Raw genomic sequence first — 19,224 nt, 5'->3', positions numbered from 1 at the left:
TAGCAGAGCTGTTGGTGTCTGACTGAGAGCAGGTTTGTGATGGCTAACAGCTCCTAATTGAGTTGCTCTATATCAGAGCTCTGCTGCTCCTCGTGGTGCCGGAACGCAGCGCTCTACGAGCTGCTCTCCACCCGGACCATGCTCGGCTTGCACCGCCCGGTGCCGTGATAGGCTGTAACCGGTACAACCCCTATTTGGTTCCTAATGGCGGATCGCGGTTTGTGCCCTGAGTGCGGCTCCGCGGCGCTGCTGGAGGACGCTCATTACGCGCAGCAGCAGCTGGTTTGCGCCGCGTGTGGCTGCGTGTTGGCCGAGGGGCTGCTGACCACCACGTACAGCGATGAAGGGCAGCTGCGAGGTGAGGGTTGTGCCGGGGGGGGGGGGATCCGCTCTACGCGTTGCTGAGCTGGGCTCTGATTTGCTGCTTGTTTGTTTCTTTCAGAGGTGGCTTATTCGCAGAGCACAGGGCAGAAGGAGCAGCTGAACCGATGCGAGCAGAGAGGTAAGGCTGGAAGGCACCACCTTTGGGTAACCAATGGCAGTGCATCGCTTGCAAACTGCTCCTATCCAGCCTAAACCTTTCCCTTTGAACCCCCCCCTTCCTCATATCCAGCCTAAACCTTTCCCTTTGAACCCCCCCTTCCTCATATCCAGCCTAAACCTTTCCCTTTGAACCCCCCCCTTCCTCATATCCAGCCTAAACCTTTCCCTTTGAACCCCCCCCCTTGCCCTGTCACAGCCCCCTTCATCCTTTGTATACCCCTTTGTTCCTTACAGCCCCTTGGATACCATAGGGCTGCTCTCAGGTCTGCCCAAAGCCTTCCCTTCCCCAGCTTTGCAGTCTCCATACCTGGCCTTGCAGAGCAGTTCTCCATCCCTTGCGTCATCCCTGCTTTGCTATATGCTAACACATCTCTGAAATGGTGAAAGCTTTCATGAGCTGGCAGTTAAACATGAAAGGAGGAGTTAGTTCTCTATGCATTAACATCCCTGTGAGGTTACTGCATAAGGATGAGTTCGTGCAGCTCCTTAAGGGCAGTTTCTTTCCTCAGGGATCAGAAGGGTCCAGGATCTCTGTAAGGTTCTTCGGCTCCCGTCGGTGTTTGAAGGCACGGCCGTGTCCTACCTGCAGAGAGCACTGCAGCATCCCTCCTTCCGCCTGCTCAGCCTGGAGAAGAAGGAGCTCCTGGTGGGCTGCTGCGTGCTGGCGACCTGTCGGCAACACAACTGGCCACTGACACTGGGAACAATCTGCTCCCTCCTTTATGCAAAGCAGGAACTGGTCACCAGCGTCTACCTAAGCCTTCAGAAGGAGCTCAGGATCTCAGTGCCGGCGCTGAGCCTTATGGATCTGGTGAAGACACACCTTAACAGGTAACAGCCATCCATCGTGGCCCATGTGGTGCTCTGTGCACAACACCTGTTTGTGCTGAAGCTTCCAGAATGCAGTTGCTGCAGGAAGCTGTTTGGAGAGTGGGCAGTGCAGGACTTAAACATGGGGAGCTTAAGGACCTTGCCTTTAAGGACCTTGCCTTTAAGGACCTTGCCTTTAAGGACCTTGCCTTTAAGGACCTTGCTGTGACCTTCTCTGTGTTTATTTAGAGGGATGACTGGCATCAGTGGCTGCCACTATGGTGGAGTATAAGTCTGAGCTGTGTTGCTGTAACCAGGTCCTGAAGCTGTTCCTAGTGCTAACAGTGGGTTTTCTCCTCTTCCAGTTTCCAGCTGTTCCAGCACACAGAGGACATCCCTGCCCAGTTTGTGGAGGACAAGGAGGCGATGCTTGCCCGGACCATGCAGGTGGTGGAACTGGCAAGTGAGACGTGGCTGGTGACAGGTCGGCATCCCATCCCCATCGTCACAGCTGCAGCCTTCCTGTCCTGGCAGTCCCTGCGGCCCTCTGCCCGCCTCACCTGCACGTTCACACAGTTCTGCAAGGCAGCAGGCATTGATCTGCCCCCCCCGGCACGCCTGAGGCTGAAGGAGCTTTATGAAATCCTCCTGAGGATGGCAGCTGAGCTTGCTTGGCTGAAGGTGCTTAACTTGGACAAGAAGACGGTGGTCAAATACATTGGGGATCTGCTGCAGCATCGGATCTTCCTGCTGAAAAATGCCTTCTGTGCGGTGGATGTGGAGGAGCAGCAGAGGGCAGCCCAGGCTGAGGACTCCTCTAGCAATACTCCAGCAGCAGCAGGGACAGCACTGGATAAGGGCGGCCCCTCGGAAGGGAAACAGAAGGCTGAGGGCAGCCGGAGGCCCTTACTGCCACCCTGCCTCCTCCATCCAAAGAAGAGACTGCGCACTGCAGCCTTGAGTGCTTCGGATGCTGCCATCACTGGAGATGAGCCCATCTCTGACAGTGAAATAGAGCAGTACCTGAGGGGCCCGGAGGAGATCCGGGCATTCAGGAGGGCCAAAGTGTGGCAGTGAAGATGAGCATCACTGGAACAACACCACTGGAGCACCAGAGACTGGAGCCAAAAGCATCAATCCTGATGGTTAAAGAGTCATTCCATGCTGCAGGGACAGTCATCTGTGGATACGTGGTGAGTGGGAGGAGTGGGCAATGGTTTATTACACTAGACCAAGATAAGTCATTTTAATTAGAAGTAAATAGAATACAGGGGCCAGGAATGGGGTTTCAGCTTGACAGGAGCTGGGAAACCACTGGGGATCTGCAGCAAAGGGACAGCACTGGGGTGTGTGAGCACAGACAGCGCTGGAGGATGCAGACACAGCACTGCTGGCTGTTCACTTTGGACACCATGAAGCATTGACCTCTGTCTGCCTAATAGGCTGTTGTATTTGAATGCAAACTCTGCGAGAAATCACAGTTCATTTGGCAGATTTGCAAATCTTTAATATATTAAACAAAACATATCTGCTAGAAAGATTCTATTTATATAAAAATGCAAAAAGACCCCTTTTAAAAGACATTTCTTTGGCATATTTTCCCCTCCCTCCCCCACGTATATTGCAAGAAGCTTCTCTGTTGATCTGTCATTTGCTTGTAATGTAAACATACAAAAAAAGAAGTGTAATTAGTAATACCAAGCTTTTCATATAATACTGTCACAGTGCAGCAAGCGTATATAACAACTCAGCATCAGCAAGACTGTGTGGGCTGCAGTATTGATATAAGGATTGGAATTGCATTCAATACCAGGCATGATAAACGTGGTCAGGGAAGTCTGGCAGCCCAGGAACAGCAGAGCTGCAGCAAAGCCAGTGAACTCCAGCCCTGCAGAAATGAGGGGTTCCAAAGGGAGAGGAGCTGGATTCTGAAGGGGAGAAAAATCTGCCACTAAGTGCTATTTACTCTGCTAACTCCTGGATCCTTTGGCCATGGTGTAGCAGAGAGGCTGGTCTGAATGCTTCCCAGCACTGCAGTCCTTTGCAGCTCCCTGGGACCCTGGGAGGTAGGTAAAGAATTAAACCCATTTGTACACATGAGAAAGCTGAGGCTTATAACAGCACGGATACACTCCTCTTGTTCTCCTTTTAGCAAATTGAGACCTGGGAGTGCTCCTAGAGCCTCCTACAGCCTGCAGTGAGTCTGACTTTTTGCCTGCTAGTAAAAAAGGGGGACTTGTTTATAAATGGGGAGAAATAAGTGCTTAGCCAAGTTCCAGCCCTTTGAACATACTGCAGTCCATAGGAAGGGCCCTGACAGCACTGTGGGCATTGACCTCTCACTCTCCAGGAGCAGCCCACTCTGATGGGGAGCCCATGCTGGAGGGACAGGAGGTGGCTCAGCACAGCGCTGTTGGTGTTCAGTGCCCACACATGGGTTAAAGACAAGGACCTGCTTTGGTGTCTGTGCCCAAATGGGCTCTTTGGTTCCTGGAGGAGATGGACAACCCGTGTTCATCTCAGGCAGAGCAGTGCTGCTGCTCCACCTGTTTGCATAGGTTACACCTGGGAGGGTTTGGGAGCGGTGCTTTTAGTGTCTGACATCCACAGAGTGCAGACAGTATCTCGGAGCAGTGCCTTCTCTTACCTTGTGCTTGCTTGGCTATATGGCTTTTGCTTTGGCAACTGAGTAACCCTGGGGGTTTAATACTGTCCTTTAAGATAACAACGTTTCCATTTCTTAACACTTCATCTGGGGCCACCCGAGCATCTCTGCACGACATGCCAACGTCTTTGGGAGTATTGCAGTCGTGGCTGTGGGAGAACACTGCTGGTAGGGCGGAGGCACTTGCATCAGTCTATACATATATACATTCAACATATAGAAATCTGAAAAATAGACATTTGTTTCCTTTGTATATTATAAAATAGCATTTAGGCTCCAGTCTGAAGCGACGTGGCGCTGCAATTGATGCTGCTGAAGAGCACTGGTTGCCTTTCACCTCCACCTCTCAGTGCTGCAACCTGGGGTGGCTGTGATGCCCGTCCTGCGGGGATGAGGCCCCATGTAGTGCACTTGGCCACGCTCACAGACCCTCAGCTCCATGAGGGTTATTTGCCTTCTCCATGCAGAACCTCCAGCCAAGGAGGATGTGCTGCAGCACGATGCCCTTCTGCGCCATCCCCATCCCTCACACTGTGGTTTCGCTCTTCCAGAGCCCACTCCTCATCCCTGCCGCGCTGTCAGCACCGGTCAGGTTGACATCGTACTTGCTGCCCTTCAGCCCTCCGTTGTGGTTGCCCACATTCAGGGGGTAGGAGCGCCGTTTCGCCTCCCTCTCCACCTGCCTCACGTTGTCTCTGCTCCGTCGCCGAGCTTCCAAAAAGCCGTCGCTGCCCTCAGACTGGCTGGGGGCCATTTCCCCATCCTGGGGTCCCACAGCCCGTGGTGCAGCACAGTTGTTCATGGGGCTGTTCCTGCTGCTGTGGTAGCTCTCGGAGTGGCTGTTGTGCACGCTGCCGCTCTCGCTCTGCTCGGAGGATGGACCCCGCAGCACCTTCAAGCGGTGGTGCTTCCCCTCGCGGTGCTGCTTAGTTCTGCTTTTGTGGTTCCTGCGGTGGTTGTTGGTGTGTCTCCCTGGCCCTGCGCTCCTCCCATCTCCGTGCTCTGGCCCCTCAGCTTGGCTCTGTGCCGCCCGCAGGTTGGTCAGCTTACAGCGGCCGGCGGCTGAGCCTGTGCTGCTGGGCGAGGAGGAGGACGTGGCACTGCGGGCGGCTTCGGGATCGCAGCCGATGAACATCTGTGAGCCGTCCTCCACCGCTGCCGTACCGGGGTGGCTGTAGGGCTGCATGGGCAGCGCAGAGCGGTAGGAAGGGCAGCAGGAGAACCACGAACCCAGCACGTCCCGGCGGCGGACGCAGTGATGGATGAAGATGAAGAGTCCCAACGCTACGGCTGTCACCCCGTAGAGGCAGCTGAAGACAACGTTGAGGTCTCCACGCTGGGACACGGCCATGGCTCCAAACGTCCATAAGGCCACATACATGGCGTGCACAGCCAGCAGAGCCCAGAGCTGCGCCTGCAGTGAGTACACACCATCCACCTCTGGGCAATGCGTCCCCGAGTGCAGCGTCACTGAGATGGAGCCTGAGTCTGTCAGCAGCTCCCCGTTGGCTCCCAGCCTTGGTGGTGTGCCTGGCAGCTCCGGGGCCTCCTTCCCATGGGGAGTGTGGCACTGCAGGCTGAGCCCAGCACACAGCAGGTACAGCCAGGTGACCAGCAGGATGAAGGCCACTGGCACATAGAAAGCACCCAGGCTGGGCCTCCACACCAGCCAGCAGCTGCAAGGGAGATAAAAAGATTCAGTCAGCATGGCTTCAGCCTTGGGGTACCTTGGTACATAGGCATGCCCAATGGCCTATCTCCATGGCTTGTCAATGGAGAGCTCCTGGGATGGATTCCACCAGCATCTCCTTGGATTCCCAGCACTGCTGGCCTCCTTTCCCCTTGCCCAGGCTGAGAAAGGCAGCAGGACACTTACTAAGGGTTGTTATCATGATAGTTGTGGATGTTGACAGCCGCTGTGATGCCACAGATGATGAGAGGGATCCCACCAGCAATCAGATAGAACCTACAAAGACAGAGCACACCAAGAGCGTGCCATGGTGCTGGGTAACACCAAAATCATACCACACTGCTGGGTGCATTTCCCATGGGGAGGACCCAGGGAGGAGTCCTGGGCAGGGGATGGCAGTACCGTAGCATGGGCCGAGGGGCTGGTGGTGCTGAATCCCCATCTGGCTGCCGAGGTGCTTTCCAGGTCGCCTCCTTGTAGAGGACACGGGCTTTCACCACCATCCACAGCAGCGTGGACAGGGAGGAGTAGTGCAAAATAATGCCGACCTGTGGGACAAGATGATGTGGTCAGCACAGGGGTGATGCAGCATTGAGTCATTGAGTGAGGTTGGACTGCTCTGCTTGGAGGAGGGCCCCAGCTGGGGTCCCCATTGCAGCAGTGGCACCCACCGCTTGGCAGACGACCAGGTACCCGGTGAGGGTGATGCCTCCTGCAAACACTGCTGATGTCATGGCCATGTGGAAGCAGAGGTTAAGGAGCATGTGCCAGCACTTCCGTGTGATGTGAATGGTGCTGGAGAGAGAAGGGAGCAGTGAGCTGCCCGGCTCGAGTTGTCCCCACCTGGTTACCCTTCCAGCCATACCCACACCCATGGCCAAGGCCACCCCATGATGCTCACCCATGGTGGACAATGTACGTGATGATGGTGGTGAAGAGGCAGAGCAGCAGCACGGCTGTGCAGGTGTACATGGCTGGGTGCAGCACCTCCACTGGACCTCGTGCCTCACTGGGGAACCCGCTCAGCTCCTGCATGGCACCACACAGCTGATCAGACCCCATCCCATAACCCCACAGCCTGCAGAACCACTCATCCTACACCTCTGCACGGCCCCAGTGCTCACCCCCCTCCTGCTGCCCCATTTACCATGAGCACAGCCACGTTGCTGAGGTGTCGGCAGTGCAGGGAGGTGACGTTGGGCTCACGGGCAGCCAGCTGGCAGCCCTCAGCACTCCAGCCTCCCATTCCCCCCAGCACCTCGAAGTTCCAGTAGGCTGCCACGGGGTCTGCACCCTCCCCGGGGTGTCGCAGTGATACGGCCACCGGCTCCGTCAGGTTCCCTACACTGCAGCCATCTGCAGGGATGGAGAGAGCTGGTGAGCCAGGGGGACCCCCCGAAATAAAACCTTCAGCAGCACAGCCCAAAGAAATGGCTTTGCTCTGCAAAACACCCCCAGGAGCTCTCATCTGTATAGGAAGGCAGCCCTGCTGGCACACAGCCCTTACATGTCCCTGCGTAGATGACTGGTGTGGCCACGCTGCGCCGCTTGCCGTCATCCGCTAGACGTGAGGAGTTCCCTGTACTGCAAAAGAGCTTCCCATTGCGGAACACCAGCAGCTGCAGCTTGCAGTCAGCCAGCGGGGTGGGTGGGACAGGGCTGGCAAAGAGGCTGGGTGGCAGCTGGATGGAGGCCAGAGCAATGCTGTTCTGTGGGCACACAGTCACTGGTGAGACCAAACCACACCCTCAACCCCCCCCATCCCCTCATCAGACCCATACCTTGATGTGGAAGCTGCTCAGGGAGATGTTGGGGCGTCCTGTGGTGCAGCGCAGCTGTAGCTGCTGGTCAGGCTGGGGCTCAGCTGCCTGCTCAGCCAGGGCTGTGCGCCCAGCAGGGCCCCCATCGCGGCGCTGGAATGCCACGCAGCTCAGCCCCACGTAGCTCTCAGGCTTTACCACGTATGCCTCAAAGGCGATGTTGCGTGAGTTCTGCCAGGCACAAAGCAATGAGGGCAAAGACTCCCACCATGTGTATGGATGGACCCCCACCACGTGCATTGACTCACCACTGCCATGTGCTGGGAGTTGCTGCTGAGGGTGTGTGCAGCAATCTTCTCCAGTGAGCGGATGATGCTGGTGCAAGCCTTCTCCTCCTTCTGAGACATCCAGAGGATGTGGTCGTCCACCAGCATGATGTTGCTGGCCATCTCCACGATCACGTCGGTGAGCTGTGAGCAGAGCTGGCTGCAGGTCGCGCTCAGTTCATTCAGCCCCAGTTCATGCTTCCCTCCCAGCACCCACCACGCACTGATGGGTAAAGCAGAGAGCAGCAGCAGCAGTGTTACCTGCTTGATCTGATCCACGTAGCCAATAAACTTCTCGATCATCTGAGCCACATAGAGGACATCAACCATGTCTGAGAAGTTGGCAGCCTCAGCCGTGTAGACGCGCAGCTGGTGAGCCAGTGTCAGTGCATTGGAGGCATTGATGGGCATCTGTAGGGTGACACAACCACGGGGCACAGTCACGGCTGTGCCTGAGCCCAACCTCAGCAATCAGTGTGGGCTGAGCACCCAACTCACCAGCACGAAGGTGTAGAGCACACGGGTGATGTCGTTGGTGTAGAGGCAGTGGGAATAGTCGCCCTCCTCCCAGCGCCCTGCACGGTCACAACGTCTGGACGCCTGCTTCTCTGCTGCTGGGCCCCCACTTGCTGGCCCTGATGCAAAGGGGTACTGCAGGCACGACTGGAAGGCGGTGATACCGGCCAGCGTGCGGGGCCACCTGGATGCACACACACAGTGACCGTGGGGCAACGCTCCCCATAAAGCCGCTGTCCCCCCATCCCACATCCTGCTCAACTCAGGGGGGCACCGCTAATCGAAGCCACATTGACTGCAGCAGTAATTTATATTCTGGAACAGCCTTGCCGAGGTTAAGGCAGACGCCCAGAGCCTTTCGTCTTGTGCCAGAGAAATTCCAACACCTCTGCTGCTGGAGCCGGGCTGCGCTGCCGGCACGGGAAGGCTTTCAAAGGCACACAAGCTCCCTGTGGCTGCTAATTGCAACCAGATGATCGGGCACCTGTGGGCCCCCCCCTGCAGGCAGCCCCCTGCCCAGCACGCACCGCGCACAGCCACGTTCCCCCTTGGCCACACTGCTACTGGTCTCTACCTGAAGTCCCCACGGTTGTTGGTGACGCGCTCTGCGGGGCAGTAGGATGCAGAGGTCTCCAGCACCACAATCTCCACCTTCTTGCTGACGTTGCCCTGCGAGGTGGAGACAGTGCACTCCCACTCACCGTTAGCAGAGACGTGGATGTTGGAGAGGATGAGCTCACTGTGGGCAGAGGGGACATGCTGGTATGGAGGGGCAGCCCCTGGAGTGGGGACATGCACCGAGAAGCAATGCCTACACTTTGCATCCCACCTACAGCATTTGGTGCCTGCAAACCTGCAAGCCCTGCACCGTCCCCACCCCCACCTCTATCTCCATCCTCATCCCTATTCCCATCCTCATTCCTGTTAAGTACTATCCATCCTCATCCCCTATCCCTTCCCACCCCCATTCCTATCCCTGTTCTCATCTCTATCCCCACCATCCCCATCGCCATCCCAATTCCATCCCACCCCCATTCCTATCCCTGTTCTCATCTCTATCCCCACCATCCCCATCTCCACCCCAACCCCATCCCGTTCCCACCTGGTGATGAAGGTGCAGTCATGGATGAGGCTCTCCTCCACAATGACACCTGCCCTCTCATCCTCCTGCACACGCTGCTGGTTGTGGTACCAATGGATCTGGGTGCTGTTGTCCAGGTAGGTGGCAGTGCACTGGAAGGGCAGGCGGTCCCCCTGGAACACCACCTGACGCAGCGACGGGATGAGGTGGTGGGTGTGCAGCTCTGGGGTGCCCGCTGCGGGGGGGACACATGCAGTGTGAGCCCCCCCCGAGCCCCAGAGCACTGCCCACACCCCTCCCCTCCCCTGCTCACCGCATTGCAGCTGGCTCTCCTGTGCACTGCGCAGCGGGGTGGTGTGCAGGTGCCGTGGGTACACGCACAGTGTCCGCTCTGAGATCTGAGCTGAGAGGTTGCGGGCCCAGGGCAGCACCCAACGCAGGTTGCAATCACACGTCAGGTATTCGGTGGCAAAGTCCCTGCAAAGGGGCAGCAGCTGCATGGTGAGGCTGCAGCTGGAGGTGGCACAGCCGTGCACACCTCAGGGAGGGTCTGTGTTTGGATGTGGTTGTACTCACACGACTTTCAGTGAGGGCAGCTCATCAAAGACACCGGGTGGGAGGCTGGAGAAAATGTTTCCTGACATGTTGCTGCAAGACAGAGAAGGGCAGAGCCATGGAGAAGACCGGGACACACTTGGAAAACCTCAAGTCCTCTCAAGTCCTGGGGTTCCTACTGCTCTGGGCATCCCCATATCCATCCCATACCCAACCCTTTAGGAGTGGACCAGGTGTCTGAGCCCCCCGACGTGTCCCACTTACAGACCCCACCACCCAATGCACAGTGTGTGGGGCATGGTGGCCCTTCTAGGGGAGCCCACGGCACTGCTTACAGTCGGAGGAGGTTGGTGAGCCCCTGGAAAACGCTGGCGCTCAGACAACCAATGCGGTTGTTGGAGAGGTCCCTGCAAGGAAGAGGAAGGGCTGTCAGGATGCTGAGCTGCTCCCAATCCCCACGGGCTGCCCTGCACTCCTTAAACACTTACAGACGCTTCAGCTCAGGGAGCCCAAGGAAGGCACCTGGCTGCACTGTGCTGATCAGGTTGTTCTTCAGGTCCCTGTGGGGAGACAGACACAGAGCTCAGGGTTTGCAGCCAACATCCTGCCCCCTCCATCAGCACAGCTCCCAGCGCTCCCAGCCCCACTCCCAGCACACTGCAGCCACACAGACCTAAGCACCCCAGGAACACCATGTGGCCCCACTCATACCCTGCCCACCATTCCCTCCTGCAAAGCTGTTTCCAGAGCAGCCTTATCCCAGGAGGGCTATTGGGATAAGAGCACACTGCAAATGTCAGCGCAGCCTCACAGCAGCTTTGCAGCCTGGGGGAAGCTTGATTGGGTTATTACACTGATTGCAGGCATATATCTTATCAGAGGCATGCCAGGCACGCAACAGCCGCTGCCATAGGGATGTAGGGAGAGCTCTCAGCTGCTGTATTTCTGCTGAGAAAAGGTGTCCCATGGGTACGTGGCACCCATCCAGCTCCCAGGGTGCTGGCAGGGTGCAAAGGTGTGCAGGGCTGTGGGTGTGCGGATGTACACGAGCAGCTCAGGTGAGCACCAGTGCTGAAGGAACAGCTCCACTCCGTGCACACCTGTACTGCAAACACAGCCATCCCACCAACACCATCCCCATGCACAACACATAACACCCCCAAACCCCCCTGGGACAGCAGCCTGGCCCCACCAGGCAGCACAGACAGACAGACCCCACACCTGCAACACTGACACTGCAGGATCCCCATAACTCTGCACACAGCACTGAAGAGCTGCTCCACATCCCCCTCCCTGCACATCGTGTTGGTGCAGCACATTCATTCCTTTGTGAGGACTTTGTGGATCTTTCCCTGTGCTTTCATGTCCAGGCAGCTCATAGAGGCTCATATTCCCAGCCCTATCTACAGGGCATGGGATGGACTTACCATGAGAATGATTTTCTCCCACACCGGAGCCTTTCAGCACAGCGCCCACTACCCAGCTAACAGGAGCCACCATCACCATGGGGCCACCCCAAAACACACAGTCCTGTATGGGGCCATTGAGGGACCCGTCCTGGCCATGTCCCAGCCCCTGAGTGTGGTGGTGGCTGGTGGAGGGCATGGCACTCCCAGTTGGGGCTTTGCTAATGAGGGCGGCCGCATACCGGCTCTGCTCACACTCATTAATCTCATTACGTCGCCACATATCAGTGGTGATGCTGAGCTGCCAGCCCTGAGGGGTGGTGGGCGCAGGGCTCGGGGACCCTGGAAACAGCTCAGCTGTGATGACTGCATCGCTCTGGGACACCAAACCCCCACGGCCCCAAGACCAAAGCGAGGGGCCCCTGAGGTCCTTGTGGTGCCAGAACAGCCCCTCTGTGGGGCATGTCTGTGCTGCAGCCCCGGACCGACCCAATGCACACAATTAGGGCTGCTGTCGGGAGCAATCAGGCGCAGCTCCGTGCTGGCTGGGGGACGGGGGGATGCTGCCCATTGGCTGTGCTATGAGCTGAGCTTCAATGAAGGCTACCCCATGCTACACACACAGGAACCTCAGGGCATGGGGATGTGCAGACCTCCTGCACCCGGGGGCTGTGGTCCCCTGGGTGTCACCCCTGGCTCAGGCCGCTCCGTGTCCAGGCTCATTAATCCTCTCATTAATGAGAACTCAGTGTCAGGAGCCTGGATGTGATCCCATACTTCAACCACAGCACGGGAGAGATGTGGATCCTCAAAATGACTGCTTCAAATGGAGTCCCCACACAGCTCTGTAGGTATTTTAATAGCTTCTAAAATCTCATGTCAGCCCCAACTCTGTGCACCAGGCACACAGCCCCAAAGGCAACGCCATGCCCTGCATTGCCTGCCCTGACCCAACACTGTGCAACCACTCCCCATGGAGCAGCTGGTCTCTGCTGGCTGGGGCAGGTGCACAATGCACAACTCAAGCAAGCTTCATATTCATAAACACTTCCTTGTTCAAGCTAATGAGACCCAGGCTATGCTCCTCCCACTGCCCACGGGGAGCAGCAGTGAGACCCCTAAGCAGTGGGGTTGAGACCAATGGATGCTGTAACACCAATGAACAGTCTGGGCCCCATGGAGCGGTCCCTGCACCCCAAAGGACTGAGGACATCCTTGACACTGTGTGCCATGGGATGGTGCGGGCACAGTGCCCTGCAGGGACCATTCTGCAAAGGGATGGGCATCTACAGGCTGCCCCAACAGCTGGAGTCCCCCAGCCCTGATGTCACCACATCCCTGTGGGGCTGAGGAATGCATGAGCCCCTTGAAGGGGAACAAAACACCCTCAGTGTGTCCATCCCCACTCCTACATACCTACAGATCAGATCCATATGGGGGCCATAAATCTCCCCTTATTAACACTCTCACCATAGAGATGCCTTTCATGGAGAGATAAGAAAGTTGACTTTGTTCGGGGGGACAATGTCGCTTTTCATACCAGCCCCCACCGAGTGCACCCCCCCCCAATGCCTCTGCCCCAACCCAACTCCCAGGGACCCTGGGATGCCTGTGGGTGCTGGTGGCAAACCCAACACCCAGAGGCTCCCTAACCCACACCACCCCCAGCCTCCATGCACTCACAGCTTCTCCAGTGCCCTCAGCCCGAAGAAGGAGCCGTTCTGCAGCACCGTGATCTTGTTGTTGCTCAGCAGCCTGTGGGGATGAGAGCACAGGGATCGGGGGGAGAGGAAAGGTGCTGTTATATGGGCTGTGATGGAGATGCCCAAGGATCCATAGGGCTGGGAGAATGGGAATAGCCAGACCCATGGCAAGGTGGCATGGCTGGGGGATGACATGGGACACACAGCATCCTTATGGGGATATTCTTATGGAGGCACCCAGGGTAGTGTCAGTGCTTGGGGCATCACTGCATAGAGCTGCATGTGTAGGCAATAAGAACCCCCAAACCTGCACTGAGAAACATGGAGGACCCCTCAGCCCCTGCCCCATTGGAGCTCAGTGTAGCACACAGCCCCGACCCCGCAGGAAGCACAGAGGGAAACCGCAGCAGGGAGGGCTCCCCGGGAACCCCGTCCGGGGGCGAGCAGCAGGAAAAAAGGGCTCATTGAGGGCTGTGCCAGGGCTGTTTACACACGGGCCGTCCCTGCAGCTGTGCTGAATGGGAACTGTGTGCTGCAGACAGGACATGATCCGCACCATCCCAGTCCCAGGGGGCGGACGTCGGGTTTCCCTGGCCACGTTCCCACATTACAGCCAGAACCAGGGAACTCTGGGGGGCTGCAACCTAACCTCAGCAGCAGCTCAGCCCCATCCCATCCCATCCCAACCCCATGGCACTCACATGGCACCCAGTTCCCTCACTACAGACCCAGCCACAGGATGCTGTGCTCTATGGATGTTGCATTCACCACTGTGTCCCCACCACCATATGCTCTCCACAAGGGTGCAGCTTTGGCTGGGGTTACAACCAGGGCTGCACCCAGCTGGGAACATGGCTCCCAGCCCACCCTGGCCCCCAGGAAGGAGCCCCCACACCAGGAGATACTTTGTTCTTCTGACCCCTGGGATCATGGGCTGCGCTTCTGCCATAAAAACAAAACTTCCCTCCTTAAAAGGCAAAGCTCAAGCAGTCCAAGATGAAATCAGTATCCTGTGTGATCTGCAGCCAGGCTGGGGGGAGAGCAGGGGTGGGAGAAGGCTCCATCCTGCATCTGTTGGAGCTGGGAACCCCTGAACCAATGTGTACAAGGAACAAAGCTCCCAATGAGTGACCAAAGGATGCTGGTCTTTTTTCCCAGGCAGCTCCACTTGGTTTCAAGGAGCTCCACATGTTAGTGGTGATGGGTCTCTGCTAGCACCACTCCCAGCAGGGAATGAAGAAGCATCTGAATGCATGGGGCTGCGGGAGGGGTCCAGGCAGAGCAGTGGGTCCTTGCAGCCACGGATGCAGGGGGATGTGGTCCCCATGCCCAGGGTGCCCCCAGAGCTTGGCACACCATGAAAGCACAGTACCATGAGCTGGACATGCCACTGAAATGGGACAGTTCTACAGCATCAAAGAACCCGTTGGCTGATGCTGGGTTCATGAAGCAGTGCTGGATCACTCCTTAAGGGTAATGCAGCGATGACAGAGCACAGCATAGAGGAAACACAAGGAGTGGGTGATGGGTCCCATTGGGTCCCTCCTCCACTCCCCAAACCCATTACCAATGGCATGGAGCCCATTGGGGCATCAGCACAGGCGCAGAGATGGAGAAACCCCATCCCCTTCTCTTTTCCCTTCCCCTCATCTCAAAAAGGAGAAGCCAAAAAGTGAAGAAAAAAGAAGAAAAAACAACCCAAAAAAACCAAACAAGCTTGTTTTTTCAAGCGTGCTGGAATCCACTTGGATAAATAACGGCTCCAGAACCCGGGCTGTTGGAACAATAAACTTCCTATGTCCCCAACCAAAAAAGGAGGCAGCGGCCGCGCTCCCTGCAGCCGGCGTGCAGCGGGGAGGAGGACGCGGCACGGAGGTTAATAGTGGGGCGAGGATGGTGGGGGTGGGGAGCAGAGCTATGCTTTGCTCTCCGAGTGCATTAATTTAAAGCATATGCTCTGTGCAGATAGGGCTGTGCCCTGCGCAGCGCTCGGCCGCCGGCGGGGGATTGTAGGAAGGGCGAAGCGGGGGCCCCTGGTTCTCTCCCCCCTTTACCTCCCCCTCTCTAAGCCGGGGCGGTGCCACCAGTTCACGTCACACTGGGCTATTTCGGATGGTGAAAATTATTGTTCCAACCCTCAGCACAGGAAAAAGGAGCCCCGGGGAGAGGGAAAAGTGGTCAGAATGGGGCGTTGCAGGGATGGCCCTGGGGGATGTCACCTCCCCATCGCCCCATGGCACTGCAGGGTCCCCTGTTAGCAAGGATGGGAAGGTGAAAACCCCCAGGCCCCTAAGAACTACCCAATCGATATCAAAAGGTTTCCAAAAGAAACCATCTGCAGGGCCCGGGATAAGCAGAAGGGAGTTCAAGTAGAACTGGAAATTGGTCATAAGTCAAAGCCCTCTATTCCCTGCAGACAATCTGTAATTTCGGCGCAATCAAGCTGTGTGCAGAAATGAGGCCTGCATTGGGATTCCACATCTGGAAGAGGTTTGGGCTCCTGCCCGTGTGACAGCAGGGCCAGCGTGGAGATTGGGGCGGGTGGGGACGCAGCACACTTCCATTGGGGTGTGAGCATGGGGGGGGGGCCTGCAGCCCCATTAGCAAAGGGCTGCAGAGCCCTGGCAGCAGTGTGGACATCCCCAGTCAATGCCCTGAGGTACTTATGCTCAGCACCAAGGAAACTACGGTCCCAGCAGGATGGATGCAAGCAGCACAACGGGGAGCAAAGCACGAAGGAGTGAGGTGCAGGAACGGCACAGGGTGGGTGGCAGAGAGCACATGCATGTCTGCTTGGGTTGCATGGGGACATTGCATATCCAAACCTCATGCATGCTCCCGGCCAATATTGCAGCAAAGAATTGCAAAGCTCTGCACAAAACACACCATGTGCCCCATGGCCAAGCTGTCTCTAGGGCACATAAGAGCTGTGGGCTCCCCAGAGGGATGTCCCCATGGCCTTAACCATGCCTGGCAGCTCTGGGAGATACTGGTGAACCTGAAGCCTCTGGATTTGATTGTCCCATCTGGAAAGGGTTTAGCATAAATTATGTTTACTGCGAGAGAGCAGAGCCCAGGGTCACCACAGATTTGTAGGTTTCTGTCTATGCCAGTAGGTTTCGTGTCACGTTGGAGTGGGATTGTGTCACATCCTGATGCTGCCACACAGTCACCCCGAAAAGAAGCTCAAGAGCAGGCAAGGAATGGGATGCTGCTCCCAAAAAAACTCTACAAAGCACTCCCAGTCCTTGCATGTGCCTGCAGTGGGGCTGACACGTCACAGCACCCCGGGGCAGGGACTGTAAGAGCAGAACAGCACCAGGAGAGCACTGCTGCAGGGTGCAGCTCCAGCACAGCAGCACGGGATGGGGCCAAGAGCACCAGTGCTGCTGCTTTGGGGCCATTGATGCCTATAATTGCAGCCACCGCATTTCAGAGCTCACAGAGCCACACAGCTCAGATGAGCTCTGCAGACACGCTCTGTATTTATGGGTTTTCACCAGGCCAACATCATCACCCTAAAACGAAGCCTCTGCACAGCAAAGGGTGCACTAGGAGCTATGAACAGCCCCCAAGCAGCCACAGGACCTCCACACACGAGTGAATCCATGGCAATGGGGCAGGACTAGGAGCACCCTGTGCCCTGCAGGACCCCAAAACCAGGACAAGGTCCTGGTGGGGTGGGGGAAAGTGCTGTTTCCAGCAGCGCTCGTGCTGTCACTGTCCTTCCAGGCAGCTTTAATTCAAACCTCCCTGCCGCAGTTATAAATAAACACACAGCACTGCCAGCGCCTGCCCAGAGCCCGGAGCTCCCCTGCCCAGGGGCCGAGTGGGCTCGGAGGGAGCAAAGCGATGGCTCTGCCCCATCACAGAGCCCAGCACCGCAACACACCAGATCCGTCTGGAGCGAATATTTCCAGTAAAAACTTTCAAACAAAAACATCCTCCCCCCCCCAACACTCCGAGCAGCAAACATCGCGGAAGGAAGCACGGGGATGGAGCCCGTTTCCTGCCCTTCCACATCGGGTCCACGCTGCGCACCCACGTTTCCACCCCACGGAGACGGCGAGATCCCGGAGCGGCTCCACGACGGCAAAACCCCATGGAACAGCGTTACGCAGAGTAGAAAAACCGCTATAATCGGGGCAGAGCCGCCGACCTCGCGAGCGACCGAAGAGTTTTGCTCTGCGTGGGACTATACTCACAGCGTGGCGGTGCCGTCGGGCAGCAGCCGCGGTTCTGGGGGCTCGGGAAGGGCCGCTCCGCTGCACAGCACCCGGCGCCGGGGCACTGCGGGGCCGCTCGCCTTGTGCCGCTCAGCCGCACACTTACAACCCACGCTCTGCACCGCACAGCTCCGCACCGCAGCCTCGCTCAGTACCGTCGCCACCGCTAAGAGCAGCGCCGCCGCCGCCCCCCGCATCGCCCCGGCACCGGGAGCTTCGGCTCCCCGAGCCCCGGGGCGGCTCCGGCGGCGCCTCCCCCGCTTGCAGCGCTCCGCCGCCAGCCCTGGCGCCTCCCCCGGACCGCCCCCCACCGTCGCCGCCACCTCCTCCTTCTCCTCCTCCTCCCCCCGGCCCGGCCACCAACCGGCCGGCTCCGAACGGGGACCCCGGGAGGGTAAAGCGGCGCCGGTCCCTGCGCGGGGCTGCGGGATAAAGGGCTCAGTTAGACGGCACGGAGCGGGGACCAAAGCGCAGAGCTGGAGAAGTGCGCGTCCAGGGGGAGAGATGGAGTGCTGAGCATCCAGAGAGCGAGATGGAGTGCTGAGCATCCATGGAGAGATGGAGTGCTGAGCATTCATGGAGAGATGGAGTGCTGAGCATCCAGAGAGCGAGGTGGAGTGCTGAGCATCCAGAGTGCAAGACACAGATGGAACCCTGGGCATCCATGGAGAGATGGAGACGGAGCCCCGAGCATCCATGGAGAGAGATGCAGCTCCGTGTGTCCACGAGGAAAGATGCAGCCCTGCACCTACACAGCTCACATGGTCCATACAGACCATGACATGACCCCGCAGTGAGAAGCACTGCGTCCCAGGCAGAGGCACACAGCCTGCAGCCAACCTCAACACACCAGGACACTACACTGCAACCAATGTACAGGCTTTCACTGTCACTTCACCACTTTGCTCCCTCCTGGCCCCTTCCCTGCAGTCAGCACTCCTCCCTGCTCACTTTTAACTTTGCCTCACTGCTTTTCAGGCTAAGTTCAATATTTTCCTTCCTGCTCCCCCATCCCACATCCCTGCTGCCGCTGTGCTCCCCCAGCCCCTCAGCCTCACACTCATCTCCATGGACACCACTCATTGCAGCTCCAAATCAAAAGCCAATTCAAAGCATGCAACAAAGTCTTTGGGACATCCCCAGAAAGAGAGTGGAAGAAGGTCATGGAAGGGAGGCAGGGAAAAGCAGTTTCTCTCCAGGACCAGCAGTTCCTGAAGGAGGAAGAAATTTACTCCTTACTCTAAATAAACACATCTCACTATGGTGGTGGGCGTAAGGAGATACTCCTCACACTCCTATCATTATAAGAGCACAAAGCCAGCCCTAAGAGCTCGGTACAAGCTTGCCACCAAGTCACAATCATATCCCACTTCTTTTTATTTGTGAGCAATATTTCCACTGCAGCAATAACTTCCCAGTGCTCATTGCTGCAGGATGCCAGGCCCGGACCCCACAGCTGCTGTTGGGAGCAACAGGAAACTGCTTGTGTTCAGCATCCGCCCCGAGATCCTGCATGAGCAGGTGATGGCCAATGGAAGGAAGAGGCTCCACTGACCCCCGAAGCAAACACTGAGTCCTGCCTCCACTTCATGCTGTGCAGAAAGCACCAGTGGTGCTCCCTCCTCCTTCTGTAGGTAACACAGCAATGTTCTGCCACTAGATCAAGTCCTAAAAGAACTCCTCATCCCCAACGACTGCAGTGTTTGCAAAGGATGGACCATTTCTCCTGCAGGAAGCTGCTCACACCACTCCAACCCCAACCCTGGTGCCTCTCTTCTATCTCTTCCTTAGGGCAGTCACTCCATAACGAGGACTGAGAGGGCATTAAACTGAGGGCTCCTCATATATGAACACAAGCAGGACTTGGCACAGCCCTCAGCCCTGGAGTATACTGGTCAGTGCTGCCACCATCTGAGGGTGGTCGGAGCACTGGAGCTGTTTCC

At 57.2% G+C, this 19,224-nt stretch overlaps 2 protein-coding genes across 2 annotated transcripts; one reads left to right on the top strand and one right to left on the bottom strand.

Moving 5' to 3' along the window:
• Positions 1 to 16: 16 nt before the first annotated feature.
• On the top strand, positions 17 to 3,050 carry BRF2 (BRF2 RNA polymerase III transcription initiation factor subunit). The gene is made up of 4 exons (XM_015883122.1): positions 17 to 358; positions 443 to 502; positions 1,053 to 1,374; positions 1,719 to 3,050. The coding sequence occupies exons 1-4, from the start codon at positions 205 to 207 to the stop codon at positions 2,428 to 2,430; spliced, it is 1,248 nt and encodes a 415-aa protein (XP_015738608.1). The 5' UTR covers positions 17 to 204; the 3' UTR covers positions 2,431 to 3,050.
• ADGRA2 (adhesion G protein-coupled receptor A2) lies at positions 2,835 to 17,554 on the bottom strand. Its single transcript, XM_015883121.2, has 19 exons — positions 17,261 to 17,554; positions 13,036 to 13,107; positions 10,435 to 10,506; positions 10,282 to 10,353; positions 9,968 to 10,039; positions 9,705 to 9,868; positions 9,413 to 9,626; positions 8,885 to 9,049; positions 8,293 to 8,494; positions 8,056 to 8,205; positions 7,777 to 7,938; positions 7,490 to 7,699; positions 7,216 to 7,417; positions 6,856 to 7,064; positions 6,610 to 6,737; positions 6,380 to 6,503; positions 6,111 to 6,256; positions 5,895 to 5,984; positions 2,835 to 5,694 (listed from the first exon to the last, which is right to left on the bottom strand). The coding sequence occupies exons 1-19, from the start codon at positions 17,476 to 17,478 to the stop codon at positions 4,545 to 4,547; spliced, it is 3,822 nt and encodes a 1,273-aa protein (XP_015738607.1). The 5' UTR covers positions 17,479 to 17,554; the 3' UTR covers positions 2,835 to 4,544.
• Positions 17,555 to 19,224: the final 1,670 nt, after the last annotated feature.

This window comes from Coturnix japonica, chromosome 22 (genome assembly GCF_001577835.2).
Source record: "Coturnix japonica isolate 7356 chromosome 22, Coturnix japonica 2.1, whole genome shotgun sequence".
NCBI classification, from domain to species: Eukaryota; Metazoa; Chordata; class Aves; order Galliformes; family Phasianidae; genus Coturnix; species Coturnix japonica.
Note: the sequence above shows the minus strand (reverse complement) of the source record. Positions and strands in the feature narration are given on the sequence as shown.